The 21,880-nt window shown below is 36.7% G+C and overlaps 1 protein-coding gene across 1 annotated transcript in view; it reads left to right on the top strand.

The window, feature by feature from the left end:
* The window catches only part of NAALADL2 (N-acetylated alpha-linked acidic dipeptidase like 2), a 743,119-nt gene that overhangs the window by 662,183 nt on the left and 59,056 nt on the right, over positions 1 to 21,880 (top strand). Inside the window, exon 13 of the mRNA XM_004603291.2 lies at positions 12,373 to 12,466. Coding sequence (XP_004603348.2) covers positions 12,373 to 12,466 — 94 coding nt within the window. The remainder of the gene's footprint in view (positions 1 to 12,372; positions 12,467 to 21,880) is intronic.

The following is a 21,880-nucleotide window of genomic DNA, read 5'->3' as shown; positions in this document are numbered from 1 at the left end:
ATAGTGGTAATTTACAGCTTAGGTCTGAGTTGTAAATTATGGTTACTTTAATTTAGAATTATAAAAATGGAACCATCACATGTTTACTGAGTGTCTTTGCTTGTAACTAAAAATAAGTTATAGGAACATGGTATTAGCCTTGCTTTACTAAACCCATGTTCACCAACTGCATTGTTCAGGTATCAAATAGTATCCAATTCAAAGAATTTACTGCAGATGAAATATCCATCTGGTCAATTAAATAAAATAATTGAGGAGAGAAAATGGTCCTAATTTAGATGTTTAGAGTTTAGTAAATGAATATCTAATTTATATTTCTAGGCTGATGAGTAAGGCAAACATGTGTGGAAAAAAAACAAATAACTTATAAAAATCTCTGTATACCATATAGGGAAACAAGGCAACATTATTTACGAAGTTAAACAAAAATCTTGGTTTACATATTTTTGCTTTATAAAGATTCTAAAAATATTTAAACAGATATAATTATTTACAGCTAAATTAGAATTTCATTGGAACAACTATAATTTCCTCTGATAGCCTTAACATCTAGAAGACTCTATTAGTAATATCTTTTTAAAAATTTTTTTTATTAGTGAATCACTGTGAGGTACAGTTACAGACTTGCATCTTTTCATGCTTGTGTTTCAGTAATACAGTGCTCGAGTATCCATCCCTCCACCAGTGCCCATTCTCCACCACCGATGATCCCAGTATTCCTCCCACCCCCCTCCCATCCCTCCAACCACACCCCACCTCTGTGGCAGGACATTCCCTTGTGCTCTCTCTCTCCTTTTAGGTATTGTGATTTGCAATAGAGGTATTAAGCAGCGATCATGTTTGATGTATAGTGTACTTTCAGCGCGCATCTCCCATCCCCAGTGGGTCCGCGAACCACACTTTAGCTGGTGTTCCCTTCTCTATTCTATTAGTAATATATTGGAAATCTAACATTGCTAAGTACAAATGAACTGGGCTGGAGCGATAGCACAGCAGGTAGGGCATTCACCTTGTACACGGCCGATCTGGGTTCGATTCCTGCGCCCCTCTCGGAGAGCCTGGCAAGCTACCGAGAGTATCTCACCTGCATGGCAGAGCCTGGCAAGCTACTCATTGCATATTCAATATGCCAAAAACAGTAACAAGTCTCACAATGGAGACATTACTGGTGCCCGCTCGAGCAAATCGATGAACAACAAGATGACAGTGACAGTGACAAATGAACTACTCACTTTAGTGCTGCAATTTCACTTAGTAAGAGACAAATACTTTGCAATGTGATATCCATGAACTCATTTTTCAAGTATGATCATCTTTTTACTTTCAATTTGTTTCGGGAAATAGTTGTTTCATTATAATATATTACTTCTCATCCTCTAGTAAAGAGGTAGGTAAAAATATGGCTAAAGTGGAGAAACACATAAGATGACTTGAGGCAGATTGTATGCCTATAAAATAATACTAAAAATAAAGTAATATTAATACCAGCACTTCAGGCAACTTGTGGTCATAGTATAATCATGAAGGCAAAGCAGGAGATGCTACATTTCTCCACAGAAAACTAAAATTGGATAACAATCTAGTTACAAAAATAGTTCATAAGTCCATTTAAGAAGATTCAGCAACAAAGTAAGCCAAAATAATCCCAGGGAAAGGATATATTCTATTTTGTCATATTATCCTGTCCTCCAGGGCAGCTCTGCTCACTGTCAAGAGAAACTCCTAGAAACTGGAATGATTAATCTGCCTCTCTAGCATCTGGGGGTGCTTCACAATGGATCTATTCCTACCTTCTGTTATTAGACTCTACCTATGCAAGCACCAGCCCTTTGCCTGACTACTGGTAGTCAGTGATTCCTATCCTGCATGTCAGTGTTGTGTATGTACTCATGTCTGTTTTGTGCTTCACAATTGAGTACACCAATAGACAAAAACCTGTTGTACCAAGTGCTCCTGTCCAAGGAGCCAGCCCCAGTGGTTCTCATGGGTCTATTCTGGGTTCATTTGCAGACAAATAGTGTGAGCCATAGATTACTGGCACCGATTCCTATTACTGGGTTTTATTGCAATGCTTGGGGTTGTAACTAGCCCTCTGTACAAACCACAGTCACTTGAGTGCAATAGTGACCTATAGCTGCTTGCGTTGTTTGTCCCTTGCCACTAACTGTACCTTTCCCAAAGTACTTTTGTCTGCATCCCTTCCACCATTACAATACTTTAGTAAACATCACAGATAAAGTATGTACTCACCATCAGCACAAACTACTACCACCTCCTGCTGTAACCCCTGCCAATGAGGGCTCAATAGCTCTTTAAACCAGTCTTGGCCACCCTTTCTTAAAATGTTTGCAGTTATTTTTCTCTTGAACCTATACTGCCTAAAGCAATGAGTCACTTTGCCAACCTAAATCTTGGCATATTTGTACATTTTTTCAATTTTCTTATCATTGATTTCTAATTTCATACTATTGTGGTTCAAAAAAAAAACCTAGATCGGATTTTAGTCTTTTTAAATTTATTAAGATGTTTTCGTGGCCAGAAAGTATCTGTCTTGGTGAATGATGTGTATTCTGCTACCGTTGTGTGGTATGTTCAATTAATGCTTGTTAGCTTCTAGTTTAAGTCCAATGTTTTATCATAGATTTTCTGTCTTGGATGATCTATTCAAGGGAAAGTATTATGTAGAAGTCCTCTAATATTATTGTATTGCTTCCCCCCAGATGTGTTAATATATGCTTTACATATTCAGTGCTTCAATGTTGGGTATGTGAACATTTGAAAATTTATTTTCTCTTGTATTAGTATCTTTTCATTGATCACTCATTGCAGTCTTGATCTTATATAATGATTTTTTAATCTATTTTTGGGGAGGGAGGTATCCATTTCCAGGGCATTTTTTTCCATTTAAATTTTAGTATATAGGCTTCCTAAAATTTGAAACAAGTCCTTTGTAAGAACTGATAGTTACAGCTTATGTTTTTATTCAGCCAACCATTGTAGGTTTTTCCAGTGGATTTCTCAAGCATCTAAAATTACCTAATGATAGGCAAGGACTTGTTATTGACATTCCACTCAGTTTATGCTTGTAATTTTTAATTATTCTTTGTTTATTTCCTTGCTCTCTTTCTTCATAGTTTGCATATTTTGAAGTAGTATATTTTTATCATTCTTTTTTTGCTATTGATAGGGTATTTATTTTTGGCTACTGTGAAACTTATATGAAAATGCTCAGATTTATAACATTCTACTTTCAACATATAATAAATTTCAAAACATACTAAAGGTCTATATTATTAATTCTATTCCCCCTAATTTTATATTTTTCTCCATTTTTGGCCTGGGAGGGACTTGCATACCTGGTATTGTTCAGGACTTACTCCTAGCTTGATGCTCAGAAATGACTCCTGGTGAGCAGGGGGATGATAAGAAGAGCCAGGAATTGAACCCATATTGGCCACGTGCCAGGCAAACACCCTGCCTACTATACTATCATTCTAGCCCATATTTTATATTTTACTATCACGGTTTACACATTTGTTCTTGAATAGACATTCAAATTTACTATAGTTAGCTTTTTCTATATAGTTATTAGTACATGTTTAATATATTTTTAACCTTACTACAAGGAGTTGAAGAGATAGTTCAAAGGCTGGATTACATTATCTGCATGCAAAAGCTCCAGGTGTAACACCTAGATTATCATGGATCCTAAGAGCCCTACGGAGCTTCTCCCCTTACAAATGTGTATTGGGCAATTTTTTTTTTCCATTTCATGGACTGTTTTTGTATCTTGATCACCATTTCTTTTGAGAAGCAGAAACTTCTTAATGTATTACCTTTTTTTAAAATCTTTTCATTCACTTGCTCAGACAGTGATGCTTCATCCTTTAAGATGCCTTTAACTTCATTATCGTATAGGGTTCTGCCCACATTTTCCTCCATCTACCTTATGGATTCAGGTCTGATATTGAGGTTGGTCTTAATCCATTTTGATCTGTGTTTTGTGCCTGGTGTTAGAAATAGGTCTGAGCTCTGGAAAAAATCCAAGTGCCGAGAGCAGATGACTGGTTTAAGAAACTATGGTACATCTATACAGGAATACTATACAGCTGTTAGGAAAAATGAAGTTATGAAATTTGCTTATAAATGGATGGACAAGTAAAGTATTATGCTGAGTGAGATGAGTCAGAAGAAGAGGCATAGACGTAGAAAGATTGCACTGATTTGTGATTTTTGGCATATATACATACATACATATATACATATATATGTATATATATGAGACTATTACCCATGGACAGTAGAAACAAGATCCAGGAGAACTGGTCTGTGGTTGGAAATCTGTATCAAGTGCTGAGAAAAAGGCAGTTGAGATAGAGAAGAGATTACTATGACAAAGATAGTTGGAAATGATCACTCTGGATAAGAACGTCATGCTGAAAATAGGTAAAGGAACAAAGATGATAACCTCAGTATCTGTATTTCAAACCCTAGGGAGATAGAAAGATAGATAGATAGATAGATAGATAGATAGATAGATAGATAGATAGATATAGAGAGAAATAAAAAAAAGTGCCTGCTATAGAGACAGGATGAAGAGGGAGGTGGTGGGAGGAAAAGTGGGTACATTGGTGGTGGGAAATGTTCCTCCCTTGTTGAGGAATGGGTGTTGTAACATTGTAAGACTGAAACCAGAGCATTAATGGCTTTATAACTGTGTATATCATAGTGATTTAATCAAAGAAGAAGAATGAGAATTCTCTGAAGCAATCCCTAAGTACTGCCAAATTTGCCCCTCAAACCAAAAAAAAAAATTCTTACTAGATTTGTGGTTAGCACACCATATGTAAATATTAGAATATTTTGAACTTGGCTCTATATTTACCTTGATTAGAGAAAGTTATGCCCTCATGTATTCTTGTTACCAATTATCCTCCCTTCACTTTAGCTTAAGTATCTCCCTTCAACATTTCTTTTAGGATTATTTTACTAGAAATAAGCTGCAGTTTCTGCTTACCTATAAGATTATCTGACTCTCCCTCAAGTCTAAAGAACAAGCTTTCTAGATAAAGTATTATAGTTTTATAGATTTTTTTCTCTTTTTTCTCTCCTTTCAGTTCGTTGAGCATATCATTTCTATCTTTTCTAGAAAGCAAAGCTTACTGAAAGCTTGCTATTAATAATCTTGTGGAGAAGTCCCTTTGTATACAACTAGGTATTATCTTCCTGCTATTTTTATGCTTTAATCCTTGTATTTACTATTAACAATTTATGTGTAGTGCTTACTAACATGGAACTCTGTATTTGTCATTTAAAAAATGTGTAGGATTCCTAAATTTGGATGCCTGTTGTTTTTTTCTGTCCCTCAGAACAGGGAAGTAATGTAACCTATAACTATTATTATTTTTTAAAATAACATTTTCTCCTTTTTTACTTCTCTTTTCCTTCCATGTACCTTAATGCAAATGTTGATCTCTCTGGTAGTATAGTATATGTCTATTGTTTATAATTTCTTTTTTTTTTTGCTCCTCTGAATTAATTGTTCTTCCCTGCTTTATTTTGTTTGTATTTTGGGGTCACACCCGACAATGCTCAGGGGTTACTCCTGGCTCTACACTCAGGAATCACTCCTGGTGATACTCAGGGGACCATATGGGATGCTGGGGTTCACCTCTGGGTCAGCCCCATGCAAGGCAAATGCCCTACCCGCTGTATCATCGATCCAGTCCCTAAACTTCTCTGCTTTTGAGATTGTTTCTTCTCTTTTATATATCTGTTGTTGAACCCCTCTATTGAATTTTTCAGTGCAGATATTAGACTTTCAGCTTGATCAGTTGTTCATACAGCCTTTTATTATTTCTTTATATAAATTCTCACACTGTTCATGCACTGTTTTTTTGATAATAGTGAGCAAAGGAGTAACCATTATTTTGTACTCTTAATGAAATAAACTATTGTGTTCATTAATGTCTATGGCTCTAGTTTTGTTTTGTTTCACGTGTTTTTCTGTTTCTTGACACTGATGGTTTCTGTAAACCAGATAGTCACCTCTCCTGTTTTCATGGAAGAGTCTCATAGAAATTGAATCTCACTGCTCAGTCTCCTAGCTCTTGGTAGTTTCTGCTTTTGGGTTATCATAGCCTTCTTTGTTCTTAGAGATGCATGGTACTTAAAAGTGTGCTAAAGAAAACTAGTTAGTAGTGAGTTGCTGTTTAACAGAAAGCTAAACCTTCAGACAACAAGAATGATGAATGATGTCTGACAGCTTCCTCTGTGATGAGTCCTAGAGGGATAGTGAACTAAATATTTCTTGAGCCAGACAGATAGTACAGCAGATAAAGTGCTAGCCCCCATTCCACATGTGGTCTCCTGAGTTTCTCCAGGAGTGATCCCAGAGTTCCTAAACCAGCACAGGTGTGACCCCCAAACAAACAAATGTTTGTTTGTCTGTTTGTTTGTTTATTTATTTGCTGCAGCCAGACAGAACCCCAAAATGTTTTTCTAATATTTGGTTAGAATTGCCTTCTACCCTTTGATGGCTGCTGTATCTCATGCCTGAACTTCAAGCATGCAAATTTTCTGGTTTGCTTATTTGTTTTCTAGGTTCAAATTTTTTTTATATATTTTATTGAATCACCGTGAGATAGTTACAAGCTTTCATGTTTAGTTACGGTCACACAATGATCAAACACCCGTCCCTCCACCAGTGCACATTCCCCACCACCAATATCTCTGGTATATCCCCTCCCCTTTCCCACCCTCCCCTGCCTCCATGGCAGACAATATTCCCCATACTCTTTCTCTACTTTGGGGCATTATGGTTTGCAATACAGATGCTGAGAGGTCATCATGTTTGGTCCTTTATCTACTTTCGGCATGCATCTCCCATTCCGACCGATTCCTCCAATCATTTTTTTTCTTAGTGATCCCTTCTCCATTCCAGCTGCCTTCTCCCCACAGCTCATGACGAAGCAGAGCAAATCTCTTCTGAGGAAAGACTAGGGAATAGGCATTTCCTGCTGTTGTCCCTGCTTTCAGTTGTGTGGGTGGACAGCTTGTTATGGATACTGTCTGTTAACTTTAGACCAGTGGGACCTGTTACTGATGAGCCCCAGCTCTACTCCTCACCAGAGCCAGCGAATGCTGGGCTCATTGACAAAAAAGTCAGGGCACAGATGTGTCTGCCAGCTCCTTTCCGAAAAACTGATGGAGGGCAGAGGGAAAACACGCAGATGGCGTGACCTGGCCTTCCAGGTCTCCAAAGAGGTTTTAGTTGATTTTTAATTTTGTGTTAAATTAAAAGACTTAAGCCTCAGGACACGACTTTGAAAGTATGCAAATAAACCTCTTTAGGGAAAGGCTGGGAAAAGAACACTGTTCCCTCTTGCCTCTCTGCATAGAGTCCTGAAGAAATAGCCTTGGCCACTCTCTGGAGCCTGGAATGACAATTTCCCTATTACCTCTAATGTCGTTAGGCTTGTTGAACATAAGTTCTATTGACTTTTAGAGCTAAATATTTTAGGAGCCTCATCCCTCAGGCAAAAGTCTGATATATTAGGGCACTAATTGTTGGATTAAAGCTTTCTCTCCTCAGGAATATTCAGGAGATGTGAATTTTATTGTACGTTAGTGATGGAGTGGGAAGTACAGAATGAGAGCATATTTCATTCTTTCTACCTCTCAATGTGTGGAATATCTGAGCTACTTTCTGAGTGTTCTTTAGAGGGAGATGTCATGGTGTCCATGAGAGAAGGCATGTTCAAAAATTTCTTAAGTCAACGTCTTCAACCAGAATCCAATCAGGCTTATTTGAGATGCCTGTGTTATAGCATTTTCTCACTCTCTGCCTCTAATATTGTCAAGGTAATAAATCAAAATGTGTGGATGAAAACATTTGGAAACAATGAAAACTTCTATTAATATAAAGAAAGTTTGATTACCTCTGTGTGCTTGAATAAGGATGAGTTCCAGAATTGAATAAAATATACAATATATCTCATCTCTTCTCACTGCAAGGCAGAATTAAGTCTGTCTGCTTATGATGCTGCAAACATAGACAGTTTAAGTATTCTACTGTACACCAAATGCTTTGGAAGTCACAATAGTTGTTGTCAGGTTCATTTTGAAAAAAAAATGCAGTTACTGGCTTATAGTCCAGTTCTTTTAACTACTATGTCTTTAAAAAATAAAATTTTCTGGGGCTGGAAAGATTGCTGAAGGGAAGGCATTTGTCCAACATCTGGTCAATGCTAGTACCAGTTCCTGATATCATGTTTGTTCCCTCAAGTTCCACTAAGACCAAGCCTAAAGGTGAGTTCAAAAATAGCCCCTGGACACAACTGAGTATGTCCATTTCCCTCAAAAACAAAAGCCAGTTGAATCTCAGATTTCAAATGGTCCCCAGAAAACTGCCCCGTGCAGCCCCGAAGCCCCACCTGAGCTGCACCACAAAAACAGCTCACATAGTAGATATATTTTCCCTCCCTCTCCGTTCTTTTTGTTTTTAATTTTTTATGAAGTATGGTTTCCAGACTTCAGATGTGTAAGCTAAACACGTCTGTTCCATAGTTTCTATTATCCAGTGCAAATTGGAAAAGGAAACTACAATGATTCTTAATATATTTTATTTTCAATATATTTATACGAATGATTTATTTTCAAATGTTGGTGCTTCCTGCATGATTTGAATGGAAGTAGTATAGTTTTATGTAATCCTATTGTAGATGATGCTTTCTGCTGAGGTATAGTGTAATAAGAGCAGGCACTTTCCCAGAATTTTCTGTGACCTACACTGGGGTTAGAATCCTACAAAGATCTCTCTAAGGTTTTCAGGGAAAAACATTCATCCCATCTGGGAAAGAACAAGAAAAATTTGTACCTTATTTCTAAGAAATGATTATTACCAAACATACCAATTCAATTTTACTTTTGTCATGATATAAATCATGCACATATCTGAAACACACTTTTAGATTTTAAATGGAATCTGACCTTACTGAATATGTAGGCATGTGTAAATAGTAGGCTTTTTTTTTTTGGTAAGTTATATATTTGTGGGTTCTATGCTGTGTCAAGTTATTTGCTAACTTTCCCAGTACACTTTCATGAGACAATGTTTTCTCTAACATTTCATAGTATATAACAACATCAACACAATCAATCATATTTCCTTGTACAACAACAGTTTCAAGACATGTAGGGACACTTGTAAGCCCAAGTAACTATCAAATATCAATGGAGAAAGAAAGGGAAAGTAAAATGACATTTTCCACCAGCTCAAAGTTGCATTGCAATATACAGGAATGTCTGGGGCTTGTTTAATCTGATAAGCAGATGCTAGTTGAGTTGTAGTGCATATGTTGGTTTTCAAAGATAGTTTTGAAATATATTAGTGGAATATGCATGCATAAAAATTCCAGGTGTCAATTTTGAGGAGACAACATATTTTTTATTTTAATTTAAGCATGACCATAGGATGTAGAAGAAGCACCAGTTTTGGTAACTTTTTGAAACAGATCAAGAGAAATAATGCTTAATATTTTAAAAGAATTTTTCCCATTTTAGGTATACTTTACATATATTGTGAGTTGTAGGTAGAAGTAAGTTGACACTTTATATTTTTCTTCAATTTTACTAATTTCTGTGGCCAGATATTGACTTTCAATTGTTCCTCTTATTTTATCATTCTAAACTGTTTTAGAACAAATGTTTTTAAATTCTTAACACTTCAACTGATTCACTAAGGGAAGTCACTTCTTAACATTTTATACCAGTGGGTTTCAATCCTCTTTCACTAAAATACAAGATGACCAAGTGAAAAATAATAAAAACTGAAAGAAATGAAGAAAAAATATATTTCCTTATTATTCTAAGATAAAAAATGAACGTTTTTTAAATTGCTTTTAGAAAAATAAGATTAGAAGGAGATTTTTTTAAAAATAGAAATATACTTTGTTCTTCAGTATGTTTGCTGCTGAAAACTATGAATACTACATTGGGAGAAAACTTTTAGAAAACAAAACTTGAGACAAAGAGCTAGCTCAGGTTTTAGAAAATATGGAAGGCCTTGAGAGACAAAACCTGAATGGCTTGGTCCTGCACACACAAGATGTATCCAGGTAACCCTCAGCATGGCTGGATACTAGACAATAAGATCCAGACCACTGTGCTGAGCCTTGCCTGGAGTTACCTTATCTTCCTTCTCCTGTTCAAGTCAGAGTGTGACCCTGATTAAATACATATATATTCAAGTAAACTGAAAGGATTTTATAGTTTAATTAAAAAATTGGGGCTGGAGCAATAGCACAGTGGGTAGGGCATTTACCTTGCACGAGGCCGACCTAGGTTTGATTCCCAGCATCCCATATGGTCCCCTGAGCACTTTCAGGGGTAATTCCTGAGTGTAGAGCCAGGAGTAACCCCTGCGCATTGCTGGGTATGACCCCCCAAAAAAAAAGAAAAAATAATTGAGGGGCTGTAGCAATAGTACAGCGGGTAGGACATTTGCCTTGCAATTGGCTGACCCAGATTCACTCCCCAGCATCCCATATGGCTCACAAACACCACCAGGAGTAATTCCTGAGTGAAGAGCAGGAATAAGCCCTGTGCATCACTGGGTGTGACCCAAGAAGCCAAAAAGAATTATTTGAAGAATGGTGATTTATCCCCGAGGTTCCTGACTCCAATTGTCCCAGTTCTTCTGGTTCTCTTATTTTGCCTTCCCCATCCATTGATTTTTCTTCCCTAGCCTTCTCTTTCTACTCCAGAGCCAAGGGTGATTGAGGCATTCTCCCTTTACTATCTTGCCTTTTCTTGTCCAGTTACTCTATATGCCACAGACAAGTGAGATCATCTTATGTTTGTCATTTTTTTCTGAAATATTTAATGAACTTCATTCATAATTAATGAATTAAGCAACATATTATCTAGAGGAACTGGAACAATAGCACAGCAGGTAGGGTGTTTGACTTGCACTCGGCCCACCCGGGTTCCATTCCTCTATCCCTCTCAGAGAGCCCCGCAAGCTATCTGTGGCATATTTGATATGCCAAAAATAGTAACAAGAAGTCTTACAATGGAGATGTTACTGGTGCCCGCTCGAGCAAATCAGTAAACAAGGGGACAACAGTGCCACGGTACTATAGGTACTATAGTGCCACTATCTTGAAAGTAAAAAGGTTCTTGGACTAATTATGTAACATAGAATATTTTCATAGTTTAGAGAAATGTTACCAAGGTAGTTTTATTGAGGGGTGTAGGGATAAGTTAAGGGCACAAACAATAGTTACTCAGGGACTATTCTTGGTTCTGTGCTCAAGAGTGAGCACTGATGGTCCTTGGGGTACTCTACATGTTTCTGGGAATAGAACCAGTTAGCAACTAGTGTCAGGCAACACAAGCAAGATATCCACTGTACTATTTCTCTGACCCCAAGGATTATAGAAAAAGAAAAGAAATTTTTCTCAAAAAAATTAATATTTTCTTGGGGGAAAGTCAAGGGATCTTGTCATGGATCCTATTTCGTGCCTAATTCTTGCTAGGAAATTTTAGAGTGGTTTAAAATTTCAGTTCAGAAGAAACTGAAATTGAAAATTAGGTAATGTATCAAAATTTTATGGATTTTGTTTTCATAAATGTGTCTTTATTTTTAGGCCCATATTTTTTTTCTCTTTTTTTATGTGGAAAGTTACAAAGCTTTCAGGTTTAAGTCTCAGTTATACAATGCTCAAACCCCCATCCCTTCACCAGTGCACATATTCCACCACCAAGAGTCACAGTATACCTCTGCCCCACCCCCCCCACGTCCCCAGCCCCCCACCACACCTGTGTAACTGGTAAATTTCACTTTACTTTGATTACATTCAATATTTCAACATAACACTCACTATTATTGTTTGGAGTTTTTCCCCCCTAAAGTCGGACCTGCTGAAAAGAAAGCATTTGATAATTTGTTTTCCATTGCTGAGAATGAAGAGATATGAGGTCAAGCGGCCACACTAGCGGCCACAGAGTTTTGGATTTCTGTATTTTAGTATTTTAGTAACAAAGTCCAGAGAAATATCTGCCAAAAATTGCATCATTGTAAGCTTGTACCTCTCAGCTACTTTATATTCCACATATGAGTGCAATCTTTCTATATCTGTCTCTCTCTTTCTGACTCATTTCACTCAGCACGATACTTTCCATGTTGATCCACTTATATGCAAATTTCATGAGTTCATGTTTTCTGACAGCTACATAGTATTCCATTGTGTAGATGTACCAAAGTTTCCTTAACCAGTCATCTGTTTTTGTTAGGCCCATATTTTAAAAGCAAAATTAACAAATCTTTAACGTGGAATACTAGTATTTTGTTTTTCTTTTTCCTTTCAGGTCTCTGGAGAAGTGATCTTGCAAATTGCCAATAAACCAGTTCTACCTGTGAATGCTCTTGATATAGCTTTAGAAGTTCAAAACAGCCTTAAAGGTAACTTTACTTTGATTTTATAGCCATTTCAATAAATTAAAAATTGCAATTGATTTTCAAAATGGAATCAGGTAATTGTGTATTATTTTACTAGTTGTGGCAACATAGTGTTGTCTCATTTTCTGGAAAGTGTTACAGCGACAGGATCAGAAAGAAAGACCAATGCTCTTAGGAGTGAGGATACCTGTAAATAATATGAGGCAAAAGATCTGAATTTGAAGACTGTTTCATTTCCTTTTATTGAACTTATTTATAATTCCCAGATCCTGGTATTTGTTGACAGGATCCATATGGGAAGATATAGTTCAGGTATCTTGTTTTTTCATTTTAATTTTTATAGTTAGCATTTAATTAATTATAACAAGGTTAATGAAGGTAATTCAATTGATTCAAATTAATACAAATTTCAGGTGAATTTTTTATTAGGGTTATAGCTCATCCAATTTCACTGAACTGTGTTGTGTATTCATTCTAGATTAAGAAAAATAGTAAGAAAACCATCGAAAATTCTCATGGTGTCTACCACAATTTTTTCATGTTTAAATGCAGAAATGTAATACCTCCACCTTCACTTTCCCTTTGGGTGTATATAAATCTTTTCATCAGACCTTCCTATATGTCTTCATCAGTCTGTTACCAAGGGACAAAGAATAAAAAGGGACAAAGAATTCACCCAATTCTTTCTCTTCAAGTTACCCTTTAACTAGCAAATATTAAGTGAGCTATTTGTACCTGGCATCTTTCAACACAAAAGCATATATTTAAAGTAAAATGCACAGAGTAATCCTTGAAAAAAAATTTGTTTTAAAACCTTTGGTCTTATCATAATTTTATTACCAATACCTAATAGTTTAATACATTTTACATTTGTTTTACTTTGAGTTTTGGGTTCCACTTGGCAGTGTGAAGAGCTTACTCTTGACTCTTACTTATGCTTGTGGATGACTCCTGGTGGTTCTCTGTAGACCATATGCAGTGCTAGGATCAAATCCAGTCAGCTGAATGCAAGTCAAGTGACTTGCCTGCTGTGCTAGCTCTCCAGATCAAATGTTTTTCTCTTTTGACTACTTAGTTAGCTTCTCAACCCAGAGATAATACAATTTTCCCCCAAATGCTGCTAATGTTTTTATTATAAGTGTTGCAAAACCATAACTTGGGAATAGTTGAGAAATTTCATTAATTGTCTCTAGTACTAAATGATGCTCTCCTTTGCATAAATTATATCAGTCTCAATTTTTATTTAATTTTTTATTTTTATTACAACACCCTGATTTTCAAATTTCTTCATGTTACAAATTTTCAGTCACTTGCTTAGTGTTTCAGCACCACAAGGGGTACCTTCCCGCCTCCGTTGTTCCCAATTTCCTTCACAACTCTAGTCTGCCTCCTTTGTCACATCACAAATTTACTTTATATTGCTTCCTCTAACAAAATTTAAAGAAATGGTAAATAGAATTCTCAGAAAATAAGTCAGTAAAAGCCAATTTGTGAAAATCATTGTTGCTATGTGATTTTAACCTATGTAAATAAGGCAATTAAAACATTTGACACAATATAATGAGATGCCTATTCTCATTTGCATACATTTTTAACTCTGCAATTTAAAATATATTGTATTAGATTTTATTTTATACTTTGATCTCATTATGGTAATAATTATGTCATGCCTGTCATTAATAAACTTTAAAAATATTCTGTGCTAACATATTTTGGAGTTTAGACAAAATAGGCAAGGCCTACATGTGGAAACTTTTTTCTCTTCCCCTATACTTTATTTGAACACTGTTTTACAAAATTGTTAGTGATGATTTGTTGCAGACATGAAATATTCCAACATCAATCCCATCACAACTGTCACCTTCCCTCCACCATTGTTTCCATTTTTCCAACCACCCCTTAGTCCTGCCTCAATGTAGGCCCACAATAATTATTTTTATATTACTTTTGTTGCCAACAAATTGCTAGCAGAATGATCAAAAAATATTTCTGAGAAGAAAATTAGAGTAAACTATTGTATCTCACCATGGAGACATTAAATCCTTGTATGAGGGATTACTAAAATGTTACAAGTTAAGCCTTCTGTGTAAATATTTTGCTTAGTTGAGATTAGTTGGCTTCTACATTACACCCCATTCAATCTGGAATGCTGCTACTGGATTCTTAGTGTTTTAGAGTTTGGATAAGTCATGTGGCTGCAAATGCAAATGCAGCCGTGTGCTCCAGGAAAACCAGAATATTGAATTGCATAATACAGCTGGAGTTAAACCTTAACCAGGCAGTGACTTTGAGCTGGGTCTGTGAATGCCAAGGTTTCTGGAAATATTGGAAAATTGGTTGTCCAACCCAGGTCCAAGAAAGCATGGAGATGTCAATGACAAGTACCCATCATGTACTTGAGTTCTCGACAGGTTCATTTCTCTTTTAGGCTCTGTCCTGAGCAGATGGAATCTGGCCTGGGGCATGGCAGAGACTTTGTAATGTGGAAAGAGGCAAGTGCTGGGGCTGTGTTTGAGCGGGCACTGGCCCATCTAGATCTGGGGCACCCCAGATATCTCAGCCAGGAATGGGTGTCTGAGAGACTTTTGTGGCTAATTGATCTTTCAAGGTTTATTCATGAGTCTCTGGAGCAAGCTGGTTGGAGAACATACATTGTGCAGAAGGCATTCATGGGCCTCAAGTTTTTTTTTTTTTTTTTTTTTTTTTTTGCTTTTGTGACAATCCTCACTCTTGTCTGTACTGTTGCAGCATGTGCTAACTAGATTTGTGCCTTGAGGACTGTGTGTGTGTGTGTAAGATTATCACACAGACTACCAGATGGCTGCACTCTTGCAGCTCTTTATTTTTAACAGCTCAGATATATTTCTGTAGGTTATAAAATTCAAAGAAACAAGAACTTCCATATCTGAAATGGCAGCCCTTATTTTCATTTTTCCCTAGCCACTTCTTTTTCTCACTGTTGGGTCTCTCACCACCAGACTTATTGGTCTCCACACGTTTCTTCTCTTCCTGTCTCTGAGATTCTGTTGATCTCACTTTGCAGTTGCACAAGTCACTGTCTTGCTGTTTGTTGTCTTGCTGCATACATAGTCTGCTTTGTCTGTCTTGCACCCATGCAAGCCTTCTGCATGTGTAAAGATCTGCCCGACTGAATTCTAGGCACTGCCCTATGTTTCTATATTACTTATCATTTTTTTGAGCTACTTTGGTACTCTTTAGTAAGCAAGATTTGAAATGAGAAATAGGATCACAGGGTGGTAGGATTGGAGGTGGGAATATTGTGTGTCCGAAACCCTAATGGAAAGAACTTTTTATACTTTTTATATCTATTAGCTGCTGAGTTTTGTTTTGTATTTTGGTGGCTTGATCTTAGAACAGACAGAAGGCAGACACTCAATACACATCTATTATATAGGTCGCTCAATAAGTTCAAAATTTATTCAGTAAAGTCCATTTGCAAATCTTTTGGCATATATGTGATTCTCTAAGCATATTCTAATTCATATACTAAATAACATACACACATAGAAGTAGAATTTTTGCATTCTAAATGGCAGTTGGTGTAAGTGAAGTGGGGGGAATTGGCGGTTTCTTGAGAGAGAGTGCTATCCCCTTCTTACTTGACCTGTTGTAGTCTCCCTGGCTATTGCTTTTGGTGTTTAGACTGGTTGAGTCTCCCATAAGCACCTTCCCAGAATAGACAGTAACATTCCACCAGCTCAGCTTTAGTTGTCAATCTATATCTGAAATACATTTGACATTAATAAGATGGGAATTGGTTTCCAGCTCTAGCTTCTAAAATATATGTGTTAAGAGGGGCAGAGAGAGAGAGAGAGAGGGAGAGAGAGAGGGAGGGAGGGAGGGAGGGAGGGAGGGAGGGAGAGGAGAAAAACAGAGAGCAAGAGAGAACAAGAGCAATAAAGAGAGAGAGAAATAGAAAATATGGTCTTTCCCAGAGAGAAGAGAGTGCAGAATAACAACTACCAAATTGCCTTGACCTATAATTCTCTTATAATAATTAGCAATGTTGAGTGGTTCAACTTCTTTGGAAGCAATATAGTTATTTCTCTAAAACCTAAGAATTGAGCTGCATATTACCCAGAAACTTCACTTTCCACTTCTTGTCATTTATCTGAAGAGTGCCCAAAATGATTTTTTGGAAATCTTTTAAATATTTCTGAATACTTGACAAAAATAGTATTGAAAAATACCTTTATGCTTCAATGTCCATTGCAATACTCTCCACGATGGACAAGATCTGGAAACAACTCAAGTGCCCAGAAACCAGTGACTGGATAAGGAAATTGTGTTATATATTATGCCTAGTTACAAGGAAAGATCCAGCTGCTGCTAAATGGAGGGAACTAAGAAGGCTTCATGCTGGCTAAAGTCAGTGAGAAGGAGAGGGACAGCTCCAGAAAGATCTCTCATATGTGACATGTGAAGCAGCAAGGATAGTAAAGGAAACGCAGGGCCAAAGGCAGTGGAACTGATTTATAGTGAAGAATCAGAAAAAACTGAGTACTTGTGTCCAGAGAAAATGTGTTCATCATGGTGATAAATTTGGGATGCAGTGGTAAATATTAAGAATGGATTTGAAAGATTGCAATTTTTTTTTGTATTTTGAAAAGAATGATCTAGGGAACAGTCAAGATTTGATTCAAGGAAATCCAGGAAAAAATGCAGAATTGATTTGCATGAATAAAGATTGCATAAGGTGTAGAACTTTGCCTTAGGTCAGAACAATATAATGTATTTATGAAAATTTGAAGAAAAATAGAAATATAACAGAAAAGTAAATGTGTTGGTGGGAGCTCTTGATAGTCCCTTTAGAGTTGAAGACATTAAAACAGTGGGAAATTGAATGAACTACAGAGATGTAGCACAATAATTGGGGAAGTTTTAATAGTTACACTCAAGAGATGCTGGGGTCCCACTAGCCACTCTCAGCCAACAAGGTCTGCATTTTTAATGCAAGAATCCAAGGATATGTTGCCGATCATATCCCGAGGGTTCAGGGACACCAGGGCCATCCCAGTGCTGTGACACGTCTCCAGGTCCACGTGCAGCAGTGCCTGGGAGACCATGTTGTGAAACTGTGCTATCTCTCACCCCCAGGAATATATATTTTAATAAGATAATTGAACATGAGTGAGACATTTTCTCGTCCTCCAACTGGGAACTCAGGTATTTCTGAGGAAGAAATAAGGATAATCACGATTAGGATTTTGCTAAGAGAGGGGGACATAAACTAGATGAAGAAAATTGAACACATATGCAAAGAAACTGTCTTTGTAACTAAGTGATTTACCTGGGTAAATGACTAAGTCAAAATGTGATGGAAGTAAGATGAGCATAAATTAAGAGGCTTAAGATAATGTGTATCTTGGTGAAGTTAAGAATAGAGAATGCAGTGAGCCCAAAAGACTTAAATTTGCTGGTGGCTAAAATTGGGACCACTGACAAGTTATTACTTAAAAAAAAGAAGACATGTTGGTTTATAATGATAATACCTGAAAAAATAGTGTTATTGTGTAATGTTGCTAAATATAAAGTTTTTAAAATATAGAACTAAATAATAAAATTAATACATGAGTATTAAAATTACCAAGTAAGACAGGAGTAATTATTCTAAGAGGGAGTGGCTGAAACTATTGCTAAAATGCTCAAAGTATGAAGAGTAACCTAAAGATAAGTTTTTTGCTCTTCTCAGCTAGTAGTAACGTGGTATGGGTAAACTGAACACTTCGAAAAGGGAATGGAATGAAATTCAGCAGTGGAACAAGTGCCATGCGGGAAAAGCAGGTTTTGGTTATAGCAATAAGTTATAGAAAATATTTTGAGAATAGGTTATATTAAAAATCATTTTCTTATGTAAATGTAGAGAGAGAGAAAGAGAGAGAAAGACAAACAAAGAGAGAACACACACAGAGAGAGAGAGAGAGAGAGATAGAGAGAGAGAGAGAGAGAGAGAGAGAGAGAGAGAGAGAGAGAGAGAGAGAGAGAGAGAGAGAGAGAGAAGAGGCAGGCTGTTGGATAACACTTCCATGCTAGGAGTTTAGGTTTATTGAGTAATACCAATCAAAATGCTCCCAAAATACTCCTATTTCCTTGGTATTCATCTTTAACTTTTCCTCTGTGCTCTGCTTCCACTATCTGTTAATCACTCATATCTCCAATCAGACACTGTTGCTTATAAAGTCAAATTCTTCTAGGACTCTAAATTTTGTATTGCAAGTGAAACATTACTTTTCTCTCTCTTTTGTGTCCTTTGAATAGCTTACTTTAGAGCAACACCGTTTTGTATAGACACAGGAAGACAGTTAATGCTATGGCTTTGTAACTTGGAAGTTAATTGACTAAATATTGCTTACTCCTGGGCATCTGGCATATTTACTCAAGTTAAGCCTCAGTTGTCCTTGGTTCATAGCATCCCAAAAAGAGGGTCCCAAAGAAGGTTCTTGTATGGACCCAGGGCAAGCCGTGAGCTACCTTGGCATCAATGAAAAAGGATAGGCCAAGTGCCATAAAACTTATAAGTTAAGAGCATTATCATGGACAGACTCTGTCAGGACTTCAAAAGAAGCCACTGAATAAGGACCCTACTGGGGTTAGGAAGGATTAATCTGTTCTTAGGGCTATAGTCTGGAATATATAACGAAATGTCCCCAGAAGAGCCACTCTTTAAGCTTAATATAACTATTTCTGTGTCCATACAAAATGACTGGAAATATTATTAAGAAGTAAACTTAAGACAACCATTTAAATGGATATGGACTAAGGAAAGAAGAAACATGCAGACAACAGAGGGTATTCTTCCCTTGGGCATATCTCCTTGCCGAATAAAACTTTGTCCTAGGGGCCAGAGCAATAGCACATTGGGTAGGGTGTTTGCCTTGTATGTGGTCAACCGGGGTTTGATTCCCAGCATCCCATATGGTCCCCTGAGCACTGCTAGGAGTAATTTCTGAGTGCAAAGTCAAGAGTAGCCGCTGTGCATAGTGAGGTATAACCCAAAAAGAAAAAAAAATTGTCCTAGAAGATACTCGACCTGAGGGCTTCTCATATGTTGACTGTGCTACCTCACCTGTGTATAATTGCTACCTCCAACCTGTGAGGTTGAGCTCTTAACTAATACAGGGAGAATGAAACTGGATGGGCAGTTTTAGACTGAGGTGGGGAGTGACTTACAGCCACAGAATGCACACAGTATGCACCCACCTCGTACCAAAACATATTGAACTCATATTGTGGTATGGGGTGGGATGCTAGGGATATTGGTGTTGGGAAATGTACACTAGTAGAGGGGATGGGTGGTGTTGGAACATTGTATGACTGAGAACTGATCATTAAAGATTTGTAACTGTGAATCTCATGGTGATTCAATTTAAAAAAATCCTGTCTTTAATAGTTATGTCTGAAAGCATGTCAAAAATAATGGGGAAAAATGCAGTTATTTTTCAAAGAATTCTAGCTCAGGCCAGATGCAACTTTTTAAATATGCCTCTCCCTAAAAATCTCTGATTCTCAACTAGATAAGCAGAGAACATTTTGACTTCCTGCTGTTATATAGGAAACGTTTCTTGCTCTGGTAAAGAAATTTTCTTTTGGCTGTTGGTTATTTTTGACTTTCATTTTCTTTTCATGTGAAAGTCCTTGAATTTTTCTGTTCATTTCTACTCAAAAATATATTGCCTGACCTGGGATGTGAATATGCTAAAACAAAACAATAGTAAAGCTATAAGTAACCAAAAAAAAACAAGTAAAATGTTTCTAACTATGATCTATGGACAAATATTAGGTCAAAGTGATATGAATTATTATCAATATACATATATATTATTTTAGTCACATTGAAACACAAATATTTTCTTTGTATCTAATCAATGACCATTAAAATGTTTACTTTATTGTAGGTAATTTTGTTTATCTGTTCTTTTTTAATGCTTTGCTTATAACCTTATTTTTAAAATAAAATTAATATTCTACTTTGTGAATAATAGACAATACTTATCAACAACTAAATAAATATTTCCATTTTATTTGCATTGCCAAATGACTCTATTAGCTGAATGGAATTTCCTCTCATATTAAATGAAACAAATAATTTACTGCTTAATAAAAGCTTTAATTGTAAATGTATATGTTTTATTTTTGCTAGGGTAGTAATGATTAGTCTTAAGTTTATGATTAGTTATTTTTTTAATGACCTTCAAGTCTGAGGTATAAAATATTGTTTCTCCTTACTGCAAAGAGTTTAAGTATGAAGGTCTCTGAAACCCAATTGCATTTTCAACAGTGTAATTTTTACCTCTTGACAACCGGCCATCTTATTTATTTATTACTCTAGTTTACAGTAACAGCAGACCATTCTCTACCGTTCTCAGAACTACTAGAAAGAGGGATAATTTACCAGTGAATAATTTGTTTGAGTTGATTTATTGGATGGTTCTTGAAAGCTCATTTTGACTGAGTGACCTTGGCTCCTAATATTTGGTCAATGCCAAACAAATAATAGTTAGAGAATGAATATTTATATGCGGTGCATTGAGATAAAGTATATCATAGAGACTGATATGATATCTGGTGCAATTTAGGTGTACTTGTGACAAATAAAAGTATGGAAAAATTATATATTCAAGGCAATAGTCCAGGTCATGGGGATAGAGAAGAGCAATAAGAATAAAGTACCACGATACCTTTAAATTTGGAAGCAAACTTGGGAGTGGGGACTGAATCTATTTAAGTATTTAACCTTCTTTTAGTTGCTGTTGGTTTTTTTTCGGGGAGTGTCACTCTCGGTGAATGCACAGGAGTTACTCCTGGCTTTGCACTCAGGAATATACCCTTGGTGCTGCTCAGGGGACCATATGGGATGCTGGGAATCGAACCCAGGTCAGCTGCGTGCAAGGCAAACTCTCTAACTGCTGTGCTATTGCTCCAGCCCTAGGACTTAACCTTCTTAATGGTTTCACACTTCATCCACGTTGTTAATTATTTTGTTTATTTATTTTTGGGCTGGAGTGTTAGCACAGCGGGTAGGGCTTTTGCCTTGCACGTGGCCAACCCGGATTCGATTCCTCCACCTCTCTTGGAGAGCCCTGCAAGCTACCAAGAGTATCTTGCCCACATGACAGAGCCTGGCAAGCTACCCATGGTATATTCGATATGCCAAAACCAGTAACAAGTCTCACAATGGAGATGTTACTGGTGCCATTCGAGCAAATCGATGAGCAAAGGAGTGATGGTAACAGTGACATTTTCATGATGCCAGTGATTAATCCCCTGGCCTCACATATAGTATTTAAGGTAAGCATTTTACCATTAGGCCATACACCATCTCTCCCATCCCCAATGGTGTTTTATCATTTTTAAATGTGTAAAACAGACTCCTGGGGCCAGAGAGAAAAAGAGAGG

Source organism: Sorex araneus, chromosome 2 (genome assembly GCF_027595985.1).
Source record: "Sorex araneus isolate mSorAra2 chromosome 2, mSorAra2.pri, whole genome shotgun sequence".
NCBI lineage: Eukaryota > Metazoa > Chordata > Mammalia > Eulipotyphla > Soricidae > Sorex > Sorex araneus.
Note: the sequence above shows the minus strand (reverse complement) of the source record. Positions and strands in the feature narration are given on the sequence as shown.